The sequence below is a fragment of the Leucoraja erinacea genome, chromosome 11 (assembly GCF_028641065.1).
Source record: "Leucoraja erinacea ecotype New England chromosome 11, Leri_hhj_1, whole genome shotgun sequence".
NCBI lineage: Eukaryota > Metazoa > Chordata > Chondrichthyes > Rajiformes > Rajidae > Leucoraja > Leucoraja erinaceus.
The window spans coordinates 29,715,638-29,736,497 of NC_073387.1; the positions used below are offsets into that span (position 1 = coordinate 29,715,638).

General features: G+C 41.2%; 1 protein-coding gene across 2 annotated transcripts in view; it reads right to left on the minus strand.

Moving 5' to 3' along the window:
• The window catches only part of cpeb4b (cytoplasmic polyadenylation element binding protein 4b), a 79,888-nt gene that overhangs the window by 24,521 nt on the left and 34,507 nt on the right, over positions 1-20,860 (minus strand). For both annotated transcript variants that reach the window (XM_055642958.1, XM_055642957.1), the window contains exon 3: positions 11,284-11,334. In XM_055642958.1, coding sequence (XP_055498933.1) covers positions 11,284-11,334 — 51 coding nt within the window. The remainder of the gene's footprint in view (positions 1-11,283; positions 11,335-20,860) is intronic.

Genomic DNA, 20,860 nt, shown 5'->3' on the forward strand with positions numbered 1-20,860 from the left:
AATTCTAAGGCTAACAGGCATCTGCAGCAGATAATTAGGCAAGTTAACAGAATGTTAGTTTATTACTCGGGCAATTGAACACAAAGCAGGGAGACTTTAAAGAGGCATTAGCGAGACCACACCTGGATGTTTGCCTTAGTAGTCGAGACTTTGGCAGATGGAGTTTAATCCAGAGAAATGCAAGATGAGGCATTATGGGAGTACTCAAATGCTAGCATGTACATCATGAATGTTGAATCTTGGAGAGTATTGAAAGGAATCTTGGATTACAAGCCCACAGATCCTTGAAAGTGCCAACACAGGTAATGCAGTTAGGAAGGATTACTGGGCTTCATTTGACTGGGCACTAAAGGCAGAAATACGGAGGTTATGCTCCAACTTTATAACACCTTGGTAGAGGACTGTGTGCAGTTCTGGTCACCATGCCATGCGAATGGTGTAATAGTGCTGGAGAAGGTGCAGAGGGATTCACCAGGATTTTAAGTGGATTGAATAGGAAAGACTGCAGGAAACCTTTCCCCACATCAGAGATGGATAAAACTGGAAGACAGATTTCAGGCAAGGCGGAGATTTAGATGGAATATGTAGGCGACCTTCAGCCTAGAATGCACTGCCTGAGAGGGTGTTTGAAACCAAGTTGCTGACACCATTTAAATAGAGTCTATATGAGCACTTGAATTGCCTTGAAGGCATAGAAAGCTATGGACCAAGTGCTGGGAGATAGAATTAATAATTACTACTATTTGGCATGGAGAAATAGACCTGGAGTCGTAGAATCTTACACCATTTCCATACAGTAAGATACCACAACTCCAGGTCTATTTGACAGGATGATGAAAAATATTTTCTCTCAGTCTTGAGTGCGGCAAAGCAAAGTCTATTGGTAAGGCAGAAATAGATGTGGATGAAAGGCAGGAAAGTAGAGTTGGTTGAAATCAAATTAGTCACTATCTTTCTAAATGTTAGCGTAGGGATAGGTGTAAGGGAAGAGGCTGTCATGTCATATCCCTAATTTTTTATTTTATTTATAGTCTATTTCTATTTCAACATTTACCAGGCTCAAACACTTCCTACCTACTTTCTCTCCTCACACAACTCATTGAGGCCAAAAATTATATGTTTCTGCTCAAATGTATAAATGTGATTCAAAAACTAAATTGTTCTAAACATTCTAAGTAGATTGTAGACTCAGAAATTATAAAATTGCCATTTTAACCATGTTTAAAACCTTGCGTTTGAATAAACAACCAGGAAATGATGAATTATGTCACAAGGTTACTTATAAGGAATTACCATTCAGATAACTGTGATTTACATTACAAGTCAAGCCTACTTTCCAATGTTCAAAACCAAAAGGCTAAGAGTAAATAACATCTTGATATCTGGAAATTGGAGGCACTGACGCAAGATTCAATTTAAGTTTCAGACAAATTTATAGATTGACTAAAATTTGAGATTCCATCAATATAGGTCAGTCGTGTTTAAATCAATTACATAAGTGAAGAATGCCAAAATATGTCTAGGAAATACTAAAATGTTTAGCTACTTTGAAAAATTAAATATCAATTAATTACAAAATGAGCAAGCTAATAATTTTGCAGCCAAACCAAATCGGGATGAGGCTCATGTTGGGCAACATGAAATTATAAAAAAAACACCAAAATAATATGTTCTACTGTGGAAGCATCCATCAAAAGCAGATTTTTTGGGGGGATATTGTTTAAGATCATTAATCTGCAATTTAAAAGTTGAAATGCATTTCAACAAGGTGACCACAGGCAAAGATTCGTGTGAATATTCTATTTCTATGATGAACAAAAAACAATAAAGTAACAATGTGTTTGACTTAAGTTATTGATTATTAATAGAAATGTTCTGAAAATCTTGGAGCAGAAAATGTTTAGAGAAAATAAAATTTTGGTTAAAGAAATATTTCTCCCTCGTACATTTAGCAGCATAAGGAATGGAACCAATTTTTTTGCATCCCTATAAACTATGAAGACTAGCCTTCATCTGACAAAGAGCCACTGCTTAGTTCAAATTTTGCAATACAGCCATGAGGAAGAATCGCTATTGCAGTCAATTCCCAAATAATTAACATAAATTTGTTTTAGTTTGTTTCTGGTTTCATTTTGTTTTAAGAAGTTTGAGTGTTTAAGGTAAGCATGTTCCTGACTGAGTGAGTAGTAAGTGTAACAAACCCTGGATGACGAGAGAAATTGAGGCTTGGGCAGGCAAAAAGAGGCACGAGTCAGAAACAGGCAACAAGGATCATATGTATCTGAGGAACGTAGGACATTAAGGAGCATACCAAGGAAGATCCTCAATAAATATTTCTCCTTTGTTTTTACCATGGAGAAAGACATAAGGATGAGGGAACTTGAAATAATTAATGGTGATATCTTGACAGTCCATATTACAGTCAATGATGTGCTGAATGTCCCAAGAAGTACAAGGTAGGTAAATCTCCTGGGCCTGTTAGGGATTGTCTGCATGGTTTTCTGCTGAGAGATTGTGTCTCAAGAAGGTTGATGAGGGCAGGGCAATAGACGTAGCCTTAATGGACATCAGCAAAGCCTTTGAAAGGTACCATATGGCAGGCAACTCTGAAAGGTTAGATTGCATGGGATCCAGGGGGAGCTGGCTAACTGGATACAGAATTGGCTTAATTGGTAGATGCAGTGGGTGGTGACAGAGGATGTTTTTCATAATGGAAGCCTGTGACTAGAGATATGCCGCAGAGATCTGTGCTGGAGTCATCGCGGTTTGTAATCTGCATCAACGAATTTGATGTGAAGGTATAATTAGTAAGTTTGCAGATGCAAAATAGGAGTAGCCGAGATACTGGAGATGGTTATCAAGAATTACATCAGGACCTTGATCAGCTGGGCAAGTGGGCAAAGGAATAGCTAGTAAGTTTAATTCAAACGGGTGTGAGGTGTATTTTGGGAAGTATTTAGGGCAGGAGCTTCACAGAGAATTGTAGGACACTGGGGAGTGTTGTAGAGCAGAGGGATCTCAGAGTACAAGTACATACTTCTCTGAAAGTGGCATCACAGGTACATAGGGTGAAGTTGGCATTTAGCTCGCTGGTCGTTAGTCAGGGAATTGAGCATAGAAGTTGGGACATTAAGTTACAGTTGTACTAAACGCTGGGGAGGCTGCACTTTGGGTATTATGTTTTTTTTGATAAATGTACCTTGAAATGACACCGTTTTCTTGCCTGTTTACCCTCAATTTATACTGTAATTTTTTTAATAGTACCTTAAAATAACACATTTTACTTGCTTGTCACTTCTTAATTTACACAGAAAATTTGTGATAATCATACCTTAAAATGACACAAACTCCTTGCCTGTTTACACTTAATATATTGAAAATATTTTATATTACACCTACACCTACTTGTAACATGGTACCTGTTCCTTGCTTGGTTACTCTAATTAGAGGGAAGTATCCTTTACCTTTGTATTTAAACGCCAAATGAATTACAAATCCAACTCTTAACAGTTAGGATGAAAATGGTGATCCATCTACTTCAAAGATGATCATATCGTGCTACATAGCTACTCAGTCAAATTAAGTAAAGTGGACAAAATATCAACCTGGAATTTAAGACATTATTTGAAAATAAAACATCCGAAAATTTTAAATTGAAGATTTAATTTCTCTAAATCAAATTATTAAAAAAAAAAAAGAATAAGAGAATAATCTTTTATCTTCTTTTGATTCTGGACATTTTCTGATTTCCAGAATTTGCAAAGTCAGTGACTATTTAGGAATGCTAATTGCTGACTCAATGGCGAGTCCAAGTTGGAAATGCAACAATACATTGTATTGCGCGGCCAGAAGGCTTCCGGATGGCCCGAGCAGCCAGAAGGCATCCCGACAGGTCATGGCTGTGGACTGGGAACGCGGTCAGAGGCCTTTATCAAGGCGCCGCGGTCTAGATGCCTCCCGCATCGCCGCTTAGAACCCCGGCCGGGACTTCAGGGGTAGAAGCCCTGATCGGATGAAGCGGCCGACGGCGTCCGCGGCTGGGGCCCGGGTTGGCACCATGGAGGCATGAAGTGGGGCGTCGACAGGGGTGAGGCCTCGGCAGCGGTGAAGCCTCGCGATGATGGGGCCAAGGCGGCGGTGGACCTTCGCAGCGGGGGCGATGCCTTACCAGATTTCAAAATCCGCGGATGTGCGGAGAAATCTCATATCTGAGATGTATGAGGTTGTTACCTGCACTCAAGGGGCTGAACTATAGGGAGGGGTTGGACTGTTTAGGACTTTATTCCATGGAGTGCAGGAGGCTCTGGGGTGATCTTTGAGAGGTGTATAAAATCACTAGGGTAATTGGATAGGGTGAATGCACAAAGTCTTTTTCACACGGTAGGTGAATCAAGAACGAGGTTTAAGGTGAGAGGGGAAAGAATTAATAGGAACCGAAGGTTAATCTACACAGAGGCCTGAAAAATTTACTTCCTCAAATCTTTTGAGGAAGTAAATAACAGAATAAAAAGGCCATTGCTAAGATGCCACATGCAAGGCTATTCATCTAAGATGAACTCCTGTTAATAGAGAGAAGATACTTACATGGAAAAAAGGTTGGCTGAATGGCAGAAAGCAAAAAGTGGGAATAAAGGGGGCTTTTCCAGGTTGGCTGCCGGTGATTAGTGGTGTTCCGCAGGGGTTGATGGTGGGTCCGCTACTTTTCACATTGTATATTATTGATTTGGATGTTGGAATTGATGGCTTTGTGGCCAGGTTTGCGAATGATACGAAGATAGGTGGAGGGCCAGGTTGTGTAGTGGAAGCATGGAGTCTGCAGAAGGACTTGGACAGGTTGGTAGCGTGGGGAAAAAAAGTGACAGATGGAATAGTGTGGAAAAGTGTGCGGTCATGCATTTTGGTAGTCGGAATAAAGGTGGAGACCATTATCTAAATGGGGAGAGGATTCCAAAATCGGAGGCCCAAAAGGGCTCGAGTGCTGGTGTTGGCATACCAAAAGGTTAATTTGCAGGTTGAATCGGTAATAAGGAAGGCAAATGTAATGTTGGCATTCATTTTGAGAGGATTAGAATATAATAAAAGCAGGAATGTAATACTGAGGCTTTATATAAATACAGGTCAGACTGCATTAGAAGTATTGTAAGCAGTTTTAGGCCCTATATCTGAGGAGGGAGGGACGTGCTGCGTTGGGGAACGTCCAGAAGAGGTTTATGAGAATTGTCCAAGGGATGATTGGGTTAATGTACAAGGAGCATTTGATGGCTTTGGGTCTGTACTTGCTGTACCAGATGGATGAGGGGCTGGATCTAATTGGAACTTAACAAATAATGAAAGGCCTCCACTTGTGAGAGAGTCTAGGACTAGGGGAGATAGTCTCAGAATATAAGGGCGTACTTTCAGAAATGAGATGGAGGAATTTCTTTAGCCAAAGGGTGGTGAATCTGTGAAATTGGTTGCAGCAAACAGCTGAGGAGGTCGTCATTGGGTATTTTTAAAGCGGAAAGTGACAGGTTCTTGGTTATTTAGGGGATCAAAGGTTAGGCAGAGAAGGCAGGATATGGGGATGAGGGAAAGATAGATCAGACATGACTGAATGGCAGAGTAGACGCAATGGCCCAAATGACCTACTTCTGCTCCTATGACTCATGGACTTATGCAAGTGGAACGAGCTGCCTGAGGAAATAGTTGAGACAGATACAATGATATTTAAAAGGCATTTGAACATTTGTAAGTCATTGAGGTAGATAAAAAATGACATTTAAAGACATTTGGACAGGTACACAGATTGGAAAACTTTAAAATTATATAGGACAAACGTGGGCAAATCGCATCTTGATTGGCATGGAACAAATTGGGCCAAAGGGCCATTTTCTGTGCTGTATTGAATGCGACTCCAAGTACCTTTTGCATGCTATTTTTGCTCTGGTCATCATGTTTCCCACTTTTATTTGGTTTCACTTTTCTATCACATGTCCAGGCTATCTTCCTGCTTTAGTATTTATTGAGTGTAAAAGAAAACATAACTTCTAATGTTTAGAGTTACCAACAAATACATTAGCAAAATAAGAATGTATGAATGACATATAAATTACCAGCATGTCATGTTAACAATTATTCAGGGAAAGGCGGCATTAACTATCGGCTGGAATACACAATTAAGAACTGGACACAAGTGGATCATATCTACATTGCCAGGATTCGAGATCTTGAAAGATTTTCAATATAACAGAAATTAAAACTCAACTGCATTCATTCACAAAGTGCTTTGTTAATTATTAAATTTACTATACAGCCCTCTGAAATAAATTTGAAAGTAAATTGTGTCATTATACACATAATATGTAGGTTCTGGTCCAATTCACCTCTACCCCATTGTAGAGCACCAATCCAATTTCTGCAATGCTGAGAACTATATTCTGCACTGTATATTTTTTCCTCTTCGACCTATTTATACTTAAATTGGCTTGATTGCATTTAATTATAGCATTACCCGATTTACTTGGATAGCATGCAAAACAAAGCTGGTCACTGTACCTCTGCACATGTGACAATAATCAACCTAAACATGAAAATAGCTTTCAGCAATACTTCAAATTCAGAAAGTTATACAGTTAATTCAGTTATAATGACCAAGACCACAAAAATACACAAGACCACAAAAAATATGTGTTCTATTATCTACAATGAATCTTGTATATTTGGGGTAAGTGATAGAGTTACAGTGCCCTCCATAATGTTTGGGACAAAGACCCATCAATTATTTACTTGCCTCTGTACTCCACAATTTGAGATTTGTAATAGAAAAAAATCACATGTGGTTAAAGTGCACATTGACAGATTTTAATAAAAGCCATTTTTATACATTTTGGTTTCACCATGTAGAAATCACAGCTGTGTTTATACATAGTCCCCCCATTTCAGGGCACCATAATGTTTGGGACGCATGCCATCACAGGTGTTTGTAATTGCTCAGGTGTGTTTAAATGCCTCCATAATGCAGGAATAAGAGAGCTCTCAGCACCTAGTCTTTCCATCACCTTTGGAAAAGTTTATTGCTATTTATCAACGAGGACCAAAGTTGTGTCAATGAAAGTCAAAGAAGCCATTATGAGACTGAGAAACATGAATAAAACTGTGAGACATCAGCCAAACATTAGGCTTCCAAAATAATCTGTTTGCAACATCATTAAGAAGAAAGAGAGCATCAGTGAACTCACTAATCGCAAAGGGACTGGCAGGCCAAGGAAGAACTCCACAGCTGACGACAGAAGAATTCTCTCTATAATAAGGAAAAATCCCCAAACACGCATCTGACAAATCAGAAACACTCTTCAGGAGTTAGGTGTGGATTTGTTTTTGACCACTGTCCACAGAAGACTTCATGGACAGAAATACAGAGGCTACACTGCAAGATGCAAACCAGCCGTAAAAATAGGATGGCCAGGTTAGTTTGCCAAGAAGTACTAAAAGAGCACCCACAGTTCTGGAAAAAGGTCTTGTGGACAGATAAAATGAAGATTAACATATCACAGTGATGGGAAGAGCAAAGTATGGAGAAGAGAAGGAACAGCCCAAGAACCAAAGCATACAACCTTATCTGTGAAACACAATGGTGGGGGTGTTATGGCCTGGGCATGTATGGCTGCTGAAGGTACTGGCTCATTTATCTTCATTGATGATACAACTGCTGATGGTAGTAGCATAATGAAATCTGAAGTGAATAGACACATCCTATCTGCTCAATTTCAAATAACTGCCTCAAGACTCATTGGCCAGCAGTTTATTCTACAGCAAGACAATGATCCCAAACATACTGCTAAAGCAAGAAAATAGTTTTTGAAAGCTAAAAAATGGTCAGTTCTTGTGCCAAGTCAATCACCCGATCAGAACCCAATACCGATGGTATTAGAAGAGACTGGGAACAAGAACTAGCTATAAAAATTTCAAAAGAGAGCTGGGATAAACACTTACTATATGTGCATAAATGCTCGATCGACGTACGACATACTCTAATTCAATTTAAAACATTACATAGACTATATTATTCAAAAACTAAAATAAATAAACTTTTTCCCAATGTCTCACCCATTTGTGATAAATGTCAGTCACAAGAAGCTACCATAGCGCACTCTTTCGTTTTTTGTATAAAAATCCCAAAATTCTGGAACAAAATATTTGAAATCTTCACAAAATTAATTAAAATAAAACTTGTACCAAAAGCAGAATGGAGCATTTTTGGAATATCGGAAGAAATAGTGGAGCATTTTTTGGAATATCGGAAGAAATAGTGGATGCATTAGTGATAATCTTTCAAAACTCTTTAGATTTTGGAGTAGTTCCTGAAGATTGGCGGGTAGCAAACATAACCCCACTTTTTAAGAAGGGAGGGAGAGAGAAAACGGGGAATTACAGACCAGTTAGTCTAACATCGGTAGTGGGAAAACTGCTAGAGTCAGTTATTAAAGATGGGATAGCAGCACATTTGGAAAGTGGTGAAATCATTGGACAAAGTCAGCATGGATTTACGAAAGGCAAATCATGTCTGACGAATCTTATAGAATTTTTCGAGGATGTAACTAGTTGCGTGGATAGGGGAGAACCAGTGGATGTGGTGTATCTGGACTTCCAGAAGGCTTTCGACAATGTCCCACATAAGAGATTAGTATACAAACTTAAAGCACACGGCATTGGGGGTTCAGTATTGATGTGGATAGAGAACTGGCTGGCAAACAGGAAGCAAAGAGTAGGAGTAAACGGGTCCTTTTCACAATGGGAGGCAGTGACTAATGGGGTACCGCAAGGCTCAGTGCTGGGACCCCAGCTATTTACAATATATATTAATGATCTGGATGAGGGAATTGAAGGCAATATCTCCAAGTTTGCGGATGACACTAAGCTGGGGGGCAGTGTTAGCTGTGAGGAGGATGCTAGGAGACTGCAAGGTGACTTGGATAGGCTGGGTGAGTGGGCAAATGTTTGGCAGATGCAGTATAATGTGGGTAAATGCGAGGTTATCCATTTTGGTGGCAAAAATGGGAAAGCAGACTATTATCTAAATGGTGGCCGATTGGGAAAGGGGGAGATGCAGCGAGACCTGGGTGTCATGGTACACGAGTCATTGAAGGTAGGCATGCAGGTGCAGCAGGCAGTAAAGAAAGCGAATGGTATGTTGGCTTTCATAGAAAAAGGGTTTGAGTATAGGAGCAGGGAGGTTCTACTGCAGTTGTACAGGGTCTTGGTGAGACCACACCTGGAGTATTGGGTACAGTTTTGGTCTCCAAATCTGAGGAAGGACATTATTGCCATAGAGGGAGTGCAGAGAAGGTTCGCCAGACTGATTCCTGGGATGTCAGGACTGTCTTATGAAGAAAGACTAGACAGACTTGGTTTATACTCTCTAGAATTTAGGAGATTGAGAGGGGATCTTATAGAAACTTACAAAATTCTTAAGGGGTTGGACAGGCTAGATGCAGGAAGATTGCTCCCGATGTTGGGGAAGTCCAGGACAAAGTCTGGAACGCTCTGCCACAGAGGGTAGTTGAGGCCAGTTCATTGGCTATATTTAAGAGAGCGTTAGATGTGGCCCTTGTGGCTAAGGGGATCAGAGGGTATGGCGAGAAGGCAGGTACGGGATACTGAGTTGGATGATCAACCATGATCATATTGAATGGCGGTGCAGGCTCGAAGGGCCGAATGGCCTACTCCTGCACCTAATTTCTATGTTTCTCTAACTTCTTCCCTAAGGGGCTTTCTTCTCCCAACACTTTCCTGCACCTTCACGATTCTTGCTCACTTTCCTTACTTCTTTTATTTCTACCTTGTTTTAAAGCTCGAAAAACAAAGTGGTACAACAAATGTAATAAGATACATGTGATGTGTATTACTGTAATTTACTGGACCTAATAAAAATAAAATATAATTTTTTTTTATTTTTTAAAACCCAATTGAGCATGCCTTTTATATTCTGAAGAGAAAACTGAAGGGGACTAACCCCCAAAACAAGCATAAGCTACAGATGGCTGCAATACACGCCTGGCAGAGCATCACCAGAGAAGACACCCAGCAACAATGATGTCCAGACTTCAAGCAGTCATTGCATGCAAAGGATATGCAACAAAATACTAAATATGCCTACTTTAATTTACATGGCATTGCTGTGTCTCAAACATTATGGTGCCCTGAAACACTGTTGAAATTTCAACATGGTGAAACCAAAATGTGTAAAAATGGCCTTTATTAAAATCTGATAATGGGCACTTTAACCACATGTGATTTTTTATATTATAAATCTCAAATTGTGGATTAGAGGCAAATAAATAAATGATGGGCCTTTGTCCCAATCATTATGGAGGGTGTATATACATGTACATATATGCACACATATACATATGCACACACACACACATATATATACACACACACACATATTATATATACATATATCTTTTTTTTTAAGTGCATTTTATAAAATCACAAAGAAACCTAGAGTGCTTTGCAATTACTATAATAGATTTTTGGCTTTAACCAGCAAATCAAAACACTACACTGAAGTTTTTGCTTATTCTTGTTTGGGTACCAAGAAATACATTCTGGAATAAGGAAAGTTTTAAAAATCCATTAGGGTTTCTTTTGTCAGAGATTGGTGATTGTGGAATTATTTGCCACAGAAGGCAGTGGAGGCTGTCAGTGGATATTTTTTTAAGACAGAGATAGATTGATTCTTGATTAGTACGGGTGTCAGAGGTTATGGTGAGAAAGCAGGAGAACAGGGTTGGGGGGGGCGATAAAGATCAGCCATGATTGAATGGCAGAGTAGACTTGAATGGCCTAATTCTACTCTTCCCTTGTGACGGTATACTGATGAAATGGACCTCCCTTCTGATATGCTTGTTGATGTATATACAAATTTTATATTTATAGTTCTATTATTGGCTATTTGGTACCAACTTAAAAGCATTAAATAGAGACATTAGCATATTTTTCATTTTGTAATGAAACAAAAAATATGTTTAAGATCACTAGTTGTTCATATACAGCAAGGATAAAAAGGTTTTGAGAATAGATTCTAAATTAAGACTTGTTGACAATAAAGGCTTGCACTTGCAATTTTCTTCAGAATAGAACCCGCAGGACCAAAGCATCTACTACTGGGAAGAACAGCATATTGAATATCTGATGTTGTGCACCATAGTAACAGTGCCGGCTGTGCCTGCAATTCTTCGAAAGGTCAACTCCCTTGTATATTCATTAGATTACTCTTTCTATATTTTAACAAATACTTACCATTAATAGGAAGAACATTCTCTGACCCAGGAAGCGCATAGTTTAAACGACCTATCAAAGATGGAACAGAACGTTATAAGCAGTTACAAACTGAAACAGTTAGTTACCCTTTCAGGAAATAACCATGTAAAAGCAACAAGGATTGTAACTATTCTTTGTGTAGCTATTATTACTTCTACCATAGAGGCCAAAATCAAATATGATTGTAAAAACTGATATAAATTGTTAAAAACCTGACACATATGAACATGGTGTTGTTCTTATTTTTAAATAGTTACTAGACCAAGTGGGACCCGTTGGGCCCTGTCCCCCAAGGCAATATACCACTACTGACCCATAGCCCCCAAGTGCGCAGGCGAGGTTGAGGGGTTCCCTCCCATTGTGACGCCAGAGATCCCAGTTGTGACGCGATTCACGGCAACCCTCCACCAACTACACCTCGCCATCCCTCTTCCTATCCCTATCCTTCACCATTCCCCCTCATCCCCAGCCCCAGGTTTATTTTGTAAATGAAACCTCTCCCGTCCCTCCTCACCCCCCCACTTTCTCCCCTTCCTCCACCCCATCCTCCTCCCCACCTCACCCTTATCCCACCCACCCAAAATGAAAATCACGATGTTTATTTTGTAAATGAAACCTCTCCCGCCACACTACAATGAAAATTGAGATTTTTTTGTAAACAAAACCTCCCCCCAAGAATTTGATTAAAACCGAGTTCTTTTGAAAATCACGTTTTTTAATGTAAATGAGTTGCGTCATTGTGAATGAAAATGAAAGAATTTGAATAAAACTCTTTTTTTTAAAATTAGCAATATTTTATATACAGTGGCTTGCAAAAGTTTTCATACCCTTTGAACTTTTCCACATTTTGTCACATTACAACCACAAACGTAAATGTATTTTTATTGGGATTTTATGTGATAGACCAACACAAAGTGGTGCATAATTGTGAAGTGGAAGGACAATGATATACACACCCCCCCCGGAATCAATACTTTGTAGAACCACCTTTCGCTGCAATTACTGCTGCAAGTCTTTTGGGGTATGTCTCTATCAGCTTTGCACATCTAGAGACTGACATTTTTGCCCATTCTTCTTTGCAAAATAGCTCAAGCTCAGTCAGATTGGATGGAGAGCGTCTGTGAACAGCAATTTTCAAGTCTTGCCCAATTATCAAGTCTTGCCAGAGATTCTCAATTGGATTTAGGTCTGGACTTTGACTGGGCCATTCTAACACATGAATATGCTTTGATCCAAACCATTCCATTGTAGCTCTGGCTGTATGTTTAGGGTTGTTGTCCTGCTGGAAGGTGAACCTCCGCCCCAGTCTCAAGTCTTTTGCAGACTCTAACAGGTTTTCTTCCAAGATTGCCCTGTATTTGGCACCATCCATCTTCCCATCAACTCTGACCAGCTTCCCCGTCCCTGCTGAAGAAAAGCATCCCCACAGCATGATTCTGCCACCACCATGTTTCACAGTGGGGATGGTGTGTTCAGGGTGATGTGCAGTGTTAGTTTTCCGCCACACATAGCGTTTTGCATTTAGGCCAAAAATTTCAATTTTGGTCTCATCTGACCTTCCTCCACATGTTTGCTGTGTCCCCCACATGGCTTGTGGCAAACTGCATACGGGACTTCTTATGGCTTTCTTCTTGCCACTCTTCCATAAAGGCCCGATTTGTGGAGTGCACGACTAATAGTTGTCCTGTGGCCAGATTCTCCCACCCGAGCTGTGGATCTCTGCAGTTCCTCCAGAGTTACCATGGGCCTTCTTGGCTGCTTCTCTGATCAATGCTCTCCTTGCCCGGCCTGTCAGTTTAGGTGGACGACCATGTCTTGGTAGGTTTGCAGTTGTGCCATACTCTTTCCATTTTCAGATGATGGATTGAACAGTGCTCCGTGAGATGTTCAAAGCTTGGGATATTTTTTTTATAACCTAATCCCGCTTTAAACTTCTCCACAACTTTATCCCTGACCTGTCTGGTGTGTTTCTTGGGCTTCATGATGCTGTTTGTTCACTAATGTTCTCTAACAAACCTCTGAGGCCTTCACAGAACAGCTGTATTTATACTGAGATTAGATTACACACAAGTGGACTCCATTTACTAATTAGGTGACTTCTGAAGGCAATTGGTTGCACTGGATTTTATGTAGCAGTATCAGAGTAAAGGGGGCTGAATACTTTTGCACGCCACACTTTTCAGTTTTTTATTTGTAAAAAAATTTGAAAACCATGTATCATTTTACTTCCACTTCACAATTATGTGCCACTTTGTGTTGGTCTATCACATAAAATTCCAATAAAATACATTTACATTTGTGGTTGCAACGTGACAAAATGTGGAAAGGTTCAAGGGGTATGAATACTTTTGCAAGCCACTGTAAATGAGATTCAGGATACGCTGCTAAAAGGCAATGCAAGTGGAAGTGATTTTTGTCAAAGTGGTTTTTATAACGTTTAAAATGTGAATAATTTGTAAAATATATCCTCAATCCTCAACTTGCCACAGCACACCCCAGGACAATGGTGAGTAAGATGGGCAAAACATTGTAGCGCTATCATGTACCGTTTTGGCATAGTTTTAGGATCACAAGCGTTCACACATACAAACGAGATGAAAGTTTTAGAAAGATATTAGACCAAGTGGGACCCATTGAGCCCTGTCCCCCACCACGAGGGGAGGCGCAGCGTCACACGGGAAGGCTGGTCCCCGAACGCAGTGTCCCCACACACCTCGGAGACATGCACCCTTGGGACCAATTACCCTCACAAGTAAAATCCTGGAATTTATGGAGGCAATCAGTTGTTCCCACGTTGGGGGGGCGGGGGGGGTTATGGGGGCGGCAACAGAGCTCACCCCGGAGACAGGCGCCCCCCCCCGAGGCAATCACCCCCATGGAACATTCTGGCATTATCGGAGGAAATCAATCCGGGGGGGGGGGGGGGGGGGGGGGGGGGGGGGGGAGTAATCACCCTCCCCCCCCCATCACACACCCCCCACAAAGAAAGTTTAGGATTTAAAAAAAATTGTAAACGAAACATCTCCTCTATACCACCTGACTGGCACGACAAGTGGAAAAGGGATTTATTGAAGCTTAAAATGTGAATAACTATTAAAATAACAGTTAAAACGTTAAAAAATGATTTATTCAGTTCTTTCTTGTTGTGTCTCTTGCTCCCATTTTGTGTTTTTTCTCGTTGTTCCTCGACATGTTCAGTTAATTCTTGTTGCGTTTCTTGTTCTCTTCTGCTCTTCATTTCCTCTTGATGTGTCTTTGCATCTTTCCTTGACCATGCTGCAACTCGTTTGCTCCCTCCTCTTAGCATGATGTAAGACAGAGGTAGATAGATATTCATCAGGATGTAAATATTTATAAACTTCTAAATACAATTCTATCTATTAATGAACTCTGAAGCATTAGATCAAAATGTCGATTTATTTGTTAGAAATATAATAAATCTCAATACAAATGATTGTTTTTTACCTGCCAGTTTCTGGTCTGCCTTCTTTGTCGTTGATCGTCGACGTTCAGTTCTTTGTTGCGTCTCTTGCTCCCCTCTGTTTTGTGTTCTTTCTCGTTGATCTTTGACATGTTCCGTTATTTCTTGTTGCGTCTCTTGTTCTCTTCTGTTACCCACTGTTACCGTTGGCAACAATGACTCTGCAGCTTATGTAAATTCTCCCATTGTGATTGGTGGACTGTGAGATGGCATTATGACATCATCAGTGGAAACTGCTAGAGGAGTGTCAGAAGCAGTTGGTTTTGTTCAAATCTTGCTTTTTAAAAAACTTTAATGATCAATAACGTGAAATAAAGCATCAAATCTGAACGGAACCTGATTAGGGCGTGGATGGGAAAAATGTGAGTAAGAATGTGGAAAATTTTAATCGCTACCACGTAGCGTTTTGATGAAGATACAAAAAATAACCACACACACGACGCAAGATTTATGTATATACTAGACCAAGTGCAGACCCATTGGGGGGGGGGGGGGGGGGGAGGGGGGAGAGAGAGGGGGGAGAGAGGGGGGGGAGGAGGGGGGGGGGGGGGGAGGGGGGGGGGGGGAGGAGAGGGAGGGGGAGGGAGGGAGTGGAGAGATGCAGATGGAAGTGATCTTTGTCAAAGCAGTTTTTGTAAAGTTTAAATGTGAATAACTTGTAAAATGTACCACCAATCTGAACGAAACTTGATACAGCACACCACAGGAAAATGATGAGAAAGGTGGGCCAAAAATTGTAGCACTATTGTGTACTGTTTCGGCATAGCTTTAGGTTCACACATATACAAACAAACAAGATTAGTTTTAGATGGATAGATTATAGATGGATGATAGATAATAGATAGATGATAGATAGATAGCTTTGCAAGTGAACTATTGGGTTCATTTTAAAACATGTCAACTATTAATCAGACGTGTGAAAATGTCTGCATAATTCTACATTTCTAAAATTCTATATTTTCATGTAAACATCACGAACCTGGTCAATATACAACCGTAACTTGTATAGCTATTACATTAAATATCTTTTACATTAAATCAGTCTCTTGCCCTGTAATCAGTCAGTCATTTTTTTCATTATTGCTTTGTGCCTTTTAGACTAGTATTGTTCCTTGATGCATTATTACCAGTGCTAATTTGGACACTATCAAAGGCTTCCCTTGTGGTATTACTCACTGGATTACCATGCTGGCCTGTCACATTTCCATCATTGACTACTGCTTAAATTTGCTGGGAGTAGAGTGATACATATCAGAAGTGATAAACTGACGCCATTTAAGTCTGGATGTAACAAGTGATGTACTAACAATAATTGGTCTGGGATCTCAACTTTGAAATTTACATGAATGGTTGGAATGAAGTCAACTGAAGTGTAGTTTTTAAATATGGGAAATATGCTGATGGCAAAAATTAAAATAGCACATTATCAAAATGGTGGTAGTTTAGAGATTTGAGGAGCAGAGGGACCAAGGTACCATAGAGCTACACAGCATGATCATCCAGTTCACCATATCCACACCACCAGTGGGCACCCATCCATGTTAATCCCAACTTCCAGTACTTGGCCCATGCCTAGGCGATTCAAGTGTTCTCTCAGTGACTCTGCTTCCACCCTTCTCTCTGCATTGCAATACAGATACTCATCACTCTGGGTGAAAAACACTCACTTGAGATCCTCCAAATCCCCACAACACGATCCTCAATAGGCTAGTATACACAGTGTTTCAGCAAGAAGACACACTATTTCAGTGGCAGGGACCCAGTTTCAAGTCTGACTCTTGACGCTGTTCGTATGGATTTTACCTAAGATTGTTCTCTTGTTTCCTCCCACATCCCAATAATCAGTTTGGTAGGTTCAGTGACCACTATGGAGATGACTTGTAAGAAAATGGGAGGTAGAGAAAGGAACTCCAAGTGGGTATGAAACACTTCAACATCAGATGGTTCAAAACCCTGGAAGCCAGGTGCAAACACCACAAAATGGTCAACTACAGTAGCAACACACTCCCCAATCCAACAGCCAGAGCCAACTACAGCTGTGGAAACATAGAAACATAGAAAATAGTTGCAGGAGTAGGCCATTCGTCCCTTCGAGCCTGCACCGCCATTCAATATGATCATGGCTGATCATCCAACTCAGTATCCTGTACCTGCCTTCTCTCCATACCCCCTGATCCCTTTAGCCACATCTAATTCCCTCTTAAATATAGCCAATGAACTGGCCTCAACTACCTTCTGTGGCAGAGAGTTCCAGAAATTCACCACTCTCTGTGTGAAAAATGTTTTTCTCATCTCAGTCCTAAAGGATTTCCCCTTTATCCTTAAACTGTGACCCCTTGTCCTGGACTTCCCCAACATCGGGAACAATCTTCCTGCATCTAGACTGTCCAACTGGAAGCTGTGAGAGGGTCTGCCTGTCAAGGATAGGCCTAGTCAACCACAGAAAGAAATGCAGCACTGATGAAATATTCCCCCCTACAAACAAGACAACAAAAGAAACTCCTTACTTCAGTTGAATCTCTTTGTTCTCAAACTTTTGCTTCAATCTTGCTCACAGCTCGATTGATGCCATTACTGGTCACCTTGTAGCCCATGAACACCAATTCTAAGACACCAAGCAAACATTTGTCCCCATTCACTGTCAATCCAGCAGCCTTCAACCAAGTTAATGTTTGCCTGAATCTCTCATCATGTTCCTCGCGTGTGTTATCATGAATGATGATATCATCTGAGGTGTTGCATTTCCAGGAATCCCTTGAATTACCTTGTGAATTTTTCTGGTGTTGGATTGACTCTGAATAACAACCTCTTGTATTGTAATTAAGTAAGTAAGTAAGTTTATTGGCCAAGTATTCACATACAGGGAATTTGCCTTGGTGCTCTGCCCACAAGTAACAACATGACAAACAGTGATAGTTACGAATGACTCAGAAAACACTAAACATTAATAATAAAATATTAATGATAAAACACCATTGATCAAGCATGTGAACCAACAAAATACCAGATCAAAGGGAGGTTACAGATTTTTAGCTGTTGAGTAGATCAACTACTCATGGATAAAAACTGTTTTTTATGTCTGGCTGGGGAAGCTTTGACAGTCCGGAGTCGCCTTCCAGAGGGAAGCGATTCAAAGAGTTTGTGGCCAGGGTGAGAGGGGTCAGAGGTGATCTTGCCTGCTCGCTTCCTGGCCCAAACAGTCAGAAAGCCGTCCACACTCGCACTAGACTCTGGGATGTCCTCAAGGAGCCATGTTCCCACAAAACACCGAGATCACTCCCTCACGTCCATCTTGTTTTTTCGGCGACCTCACATTCCCCACTGCGATGGAAGTCAAATGACTTATACCTTCTTTCCTCCCGCGATCGGGGCAATCGAAGCTCCCACAGTCGGGGCAGTCAGCTCCACGATGTTAAAGCCACAGTGCAGACAGAGATATGATGAAAAAGTCGCATCTCCGTCGAGGAAAGAGATAAAAATGTAAAAAGGTTTCCCCCCACCACACCCCCCCCCCCCCCACACCCCAATTACGCAATTTCCAATGCCTTTAAATATCAATATCAATATCAGTTTTATTCGTCATTTGCACATAAAGTGCAAGTGAAATGAATTTGCCAGCAGCGGTACAATGAAAAACACAATAAAAATTTAACACAAACATCCACCACAGCATTCATCACTGTGGTGGAAGGCACAAAATTTGGCCAGTCCTCCTCCATTTTCCCCCGTGGTCGGGATCTCAATCCTCCGCAGGTGCCGCTGTGGGCGTCCAGGTGTACAGACAAGGTAAAGTCCAGATAAAATCCAGGTAAGTCCTGAATCATTGCTTCCCCACTGGAAACCGCGCTTGCGGCCTCAGGTTGGTGGAGGCCACAGGCCGGCGGCCGAAGATTTAAAGTTTCCGCCGCGCAGCAGCCAGAAGCACCGCAAACGGCAACGGTCAGTGCTCCTCTCCAGGGGTCCCCGGCGAGGGTCCCCGCTACCGATGGCAAGTCCACGCCGCACCCGCGGTAGAAGTTGGCCGCTGGCCGACGGTCGGAGCTTCTTCTCCTCCCGGGTTCCTAATGAGGGATTGCAGGCTGCAGATGCCGCACCAGCTGGAGCTCTGCATACCCTGACTTCAGGCTGCCGCAGGCCAGCGAATGGAGCGCTCGCCCCCGGCGAGGGCTCGCTCGCTCCGCGACGAGAGTCCTCGCTGCACCCGTGGCTGAAGCCTCGGGCCCGTCTCTGGGAAATGCCGCAACGATCCTCGATGTTAGGCCACGGGGGAGGCGACATGGAAAAAGTCGCCTCTCTGTGGAGGAGGCAACCAAAACGGTTTCCCCCTTACCCCCTCCCACACCACCGCCCACACAAGACACATAAAGAAACATTAAAAACATACATTAAAACACACTAAAACATTTTTTTTTAATTGAAAAAACTAACATGCTGCTAGCCGGGCTGCCGGCTAGCCGTGCCCTCAACGACCAAATACTGGCTTGACCTTCTCCTTCAAGGCAGTTTACGACTTCAGTGAGTTCACATTCATCCCAACGTGTAGCAACGTAAAGCTTGGGCAGTTGCTCTACTTATGAGTGGGGCTCCTTTCTCTTCAATAACTACAAATTCAGCCATAGTGTGCTTATCACCCAGTTGGACCTCTGCCTTCAAACATCCAACCGTCTGGATGGTTTTGATGATGTACCAGGATACAATTTCATCTGACTCACCATCTTTTGGTAAACCGTATACCTGTACTCCCAAATCTCTTTGTTCTGAAGCTCTCTCCAGAGCTCGACCATTTAATGCGCAAGTCCTGCCATTGATTGGCATACCAAAGTTCAATACCTCACACTTGTCAGAGTCACATTCCATTTGTCATTCCTTGGCCCACCTCCTCAACTCTTTGGATCTTGTTATAAATTTAGATATCCTTCCTCACCTGTCTATCACCAATTTTGGTGTAATCTGCAAATTTACTAACAACTTCATTGTCATCCACATTGTTAATGAGTATAAGAAACCTGGAACCCAGAACAGACTGTTCAGCATAGCACTGGTCATGAGCCTCCAATGAAAACAAAACCCTCCACAACTATCCTTTGACTCCTTCCTCCAAACCAATTTTAAATCTAATTGGCTACCTCACCTTGAATTTCATGTGATCTAACCTTACATACAGTCTGAATTAATCATTGAAGTTTAAAAAAAAAAGGCAACTGTGGCAAATAATTTGCTGCATCATTTTATGTCCATGTACAGTTGTCAATAATCTAAGTGAAACATTGCAATCACCATTATTAGAACAGATATCTTCAGTTAAAAAAATAAAATAAAAAATGCATCTTCCGACTTATGGTCTGTGCCAGAGTGAAACAAACGCCAACAAAGAAATTCCCAAAATGATGGTTTGACCTTCTTTCAATCAGCGCATAGTTTTTCTTAATGAAAGATAGGATGCAGAAAACATGGAATGGTCATGCCCCAATTCTGTTACCCATCCTACAACTAAAAGGTATTGCATGATAATGACTTAAAAAAACAAGCCATACCATTGGACAAGGAAAGTTTCACTACAAGTTCTGCTCAATTTAAAATAAAATTTCTTCTGGGGTTAAGAGCTACAGAGCCAGATATTTTCCTACTCTAACATCAATGTGGTGGCCAAAGTGATAACACAAGGGATATAGTATGAAAGATTAGTACCTGTACAATTATTTTACATCCAAGGCTGGCACCACATTTTCCAATTCAGGTGTCAGACCTTTCTTTTCCATTTCAAATGCTCGAGAAAATAGCTTCAGATTGCATAAATACATGTCAAAAAGCCAAATTTTATAATCTTGCTCCTTTTCCTTGTGTTATTATTTTGATACCCCAGGATCTCTTGCAGCACTGCGAAGGTGTGACAACGCCAAATGGCTTTGGTGTAGGCATTAATAATATCGCACACATTAACTGTCAGGTGACTTACTTTGCATTCAAATGCTGGAGAGACTATCAATCTACAAAAACATGAGGGCAGGGTGGCAGGGAAAATATACTGTTCAACGATTATTTGGCTAATCACCACTTTATGATCTCTTGATCACC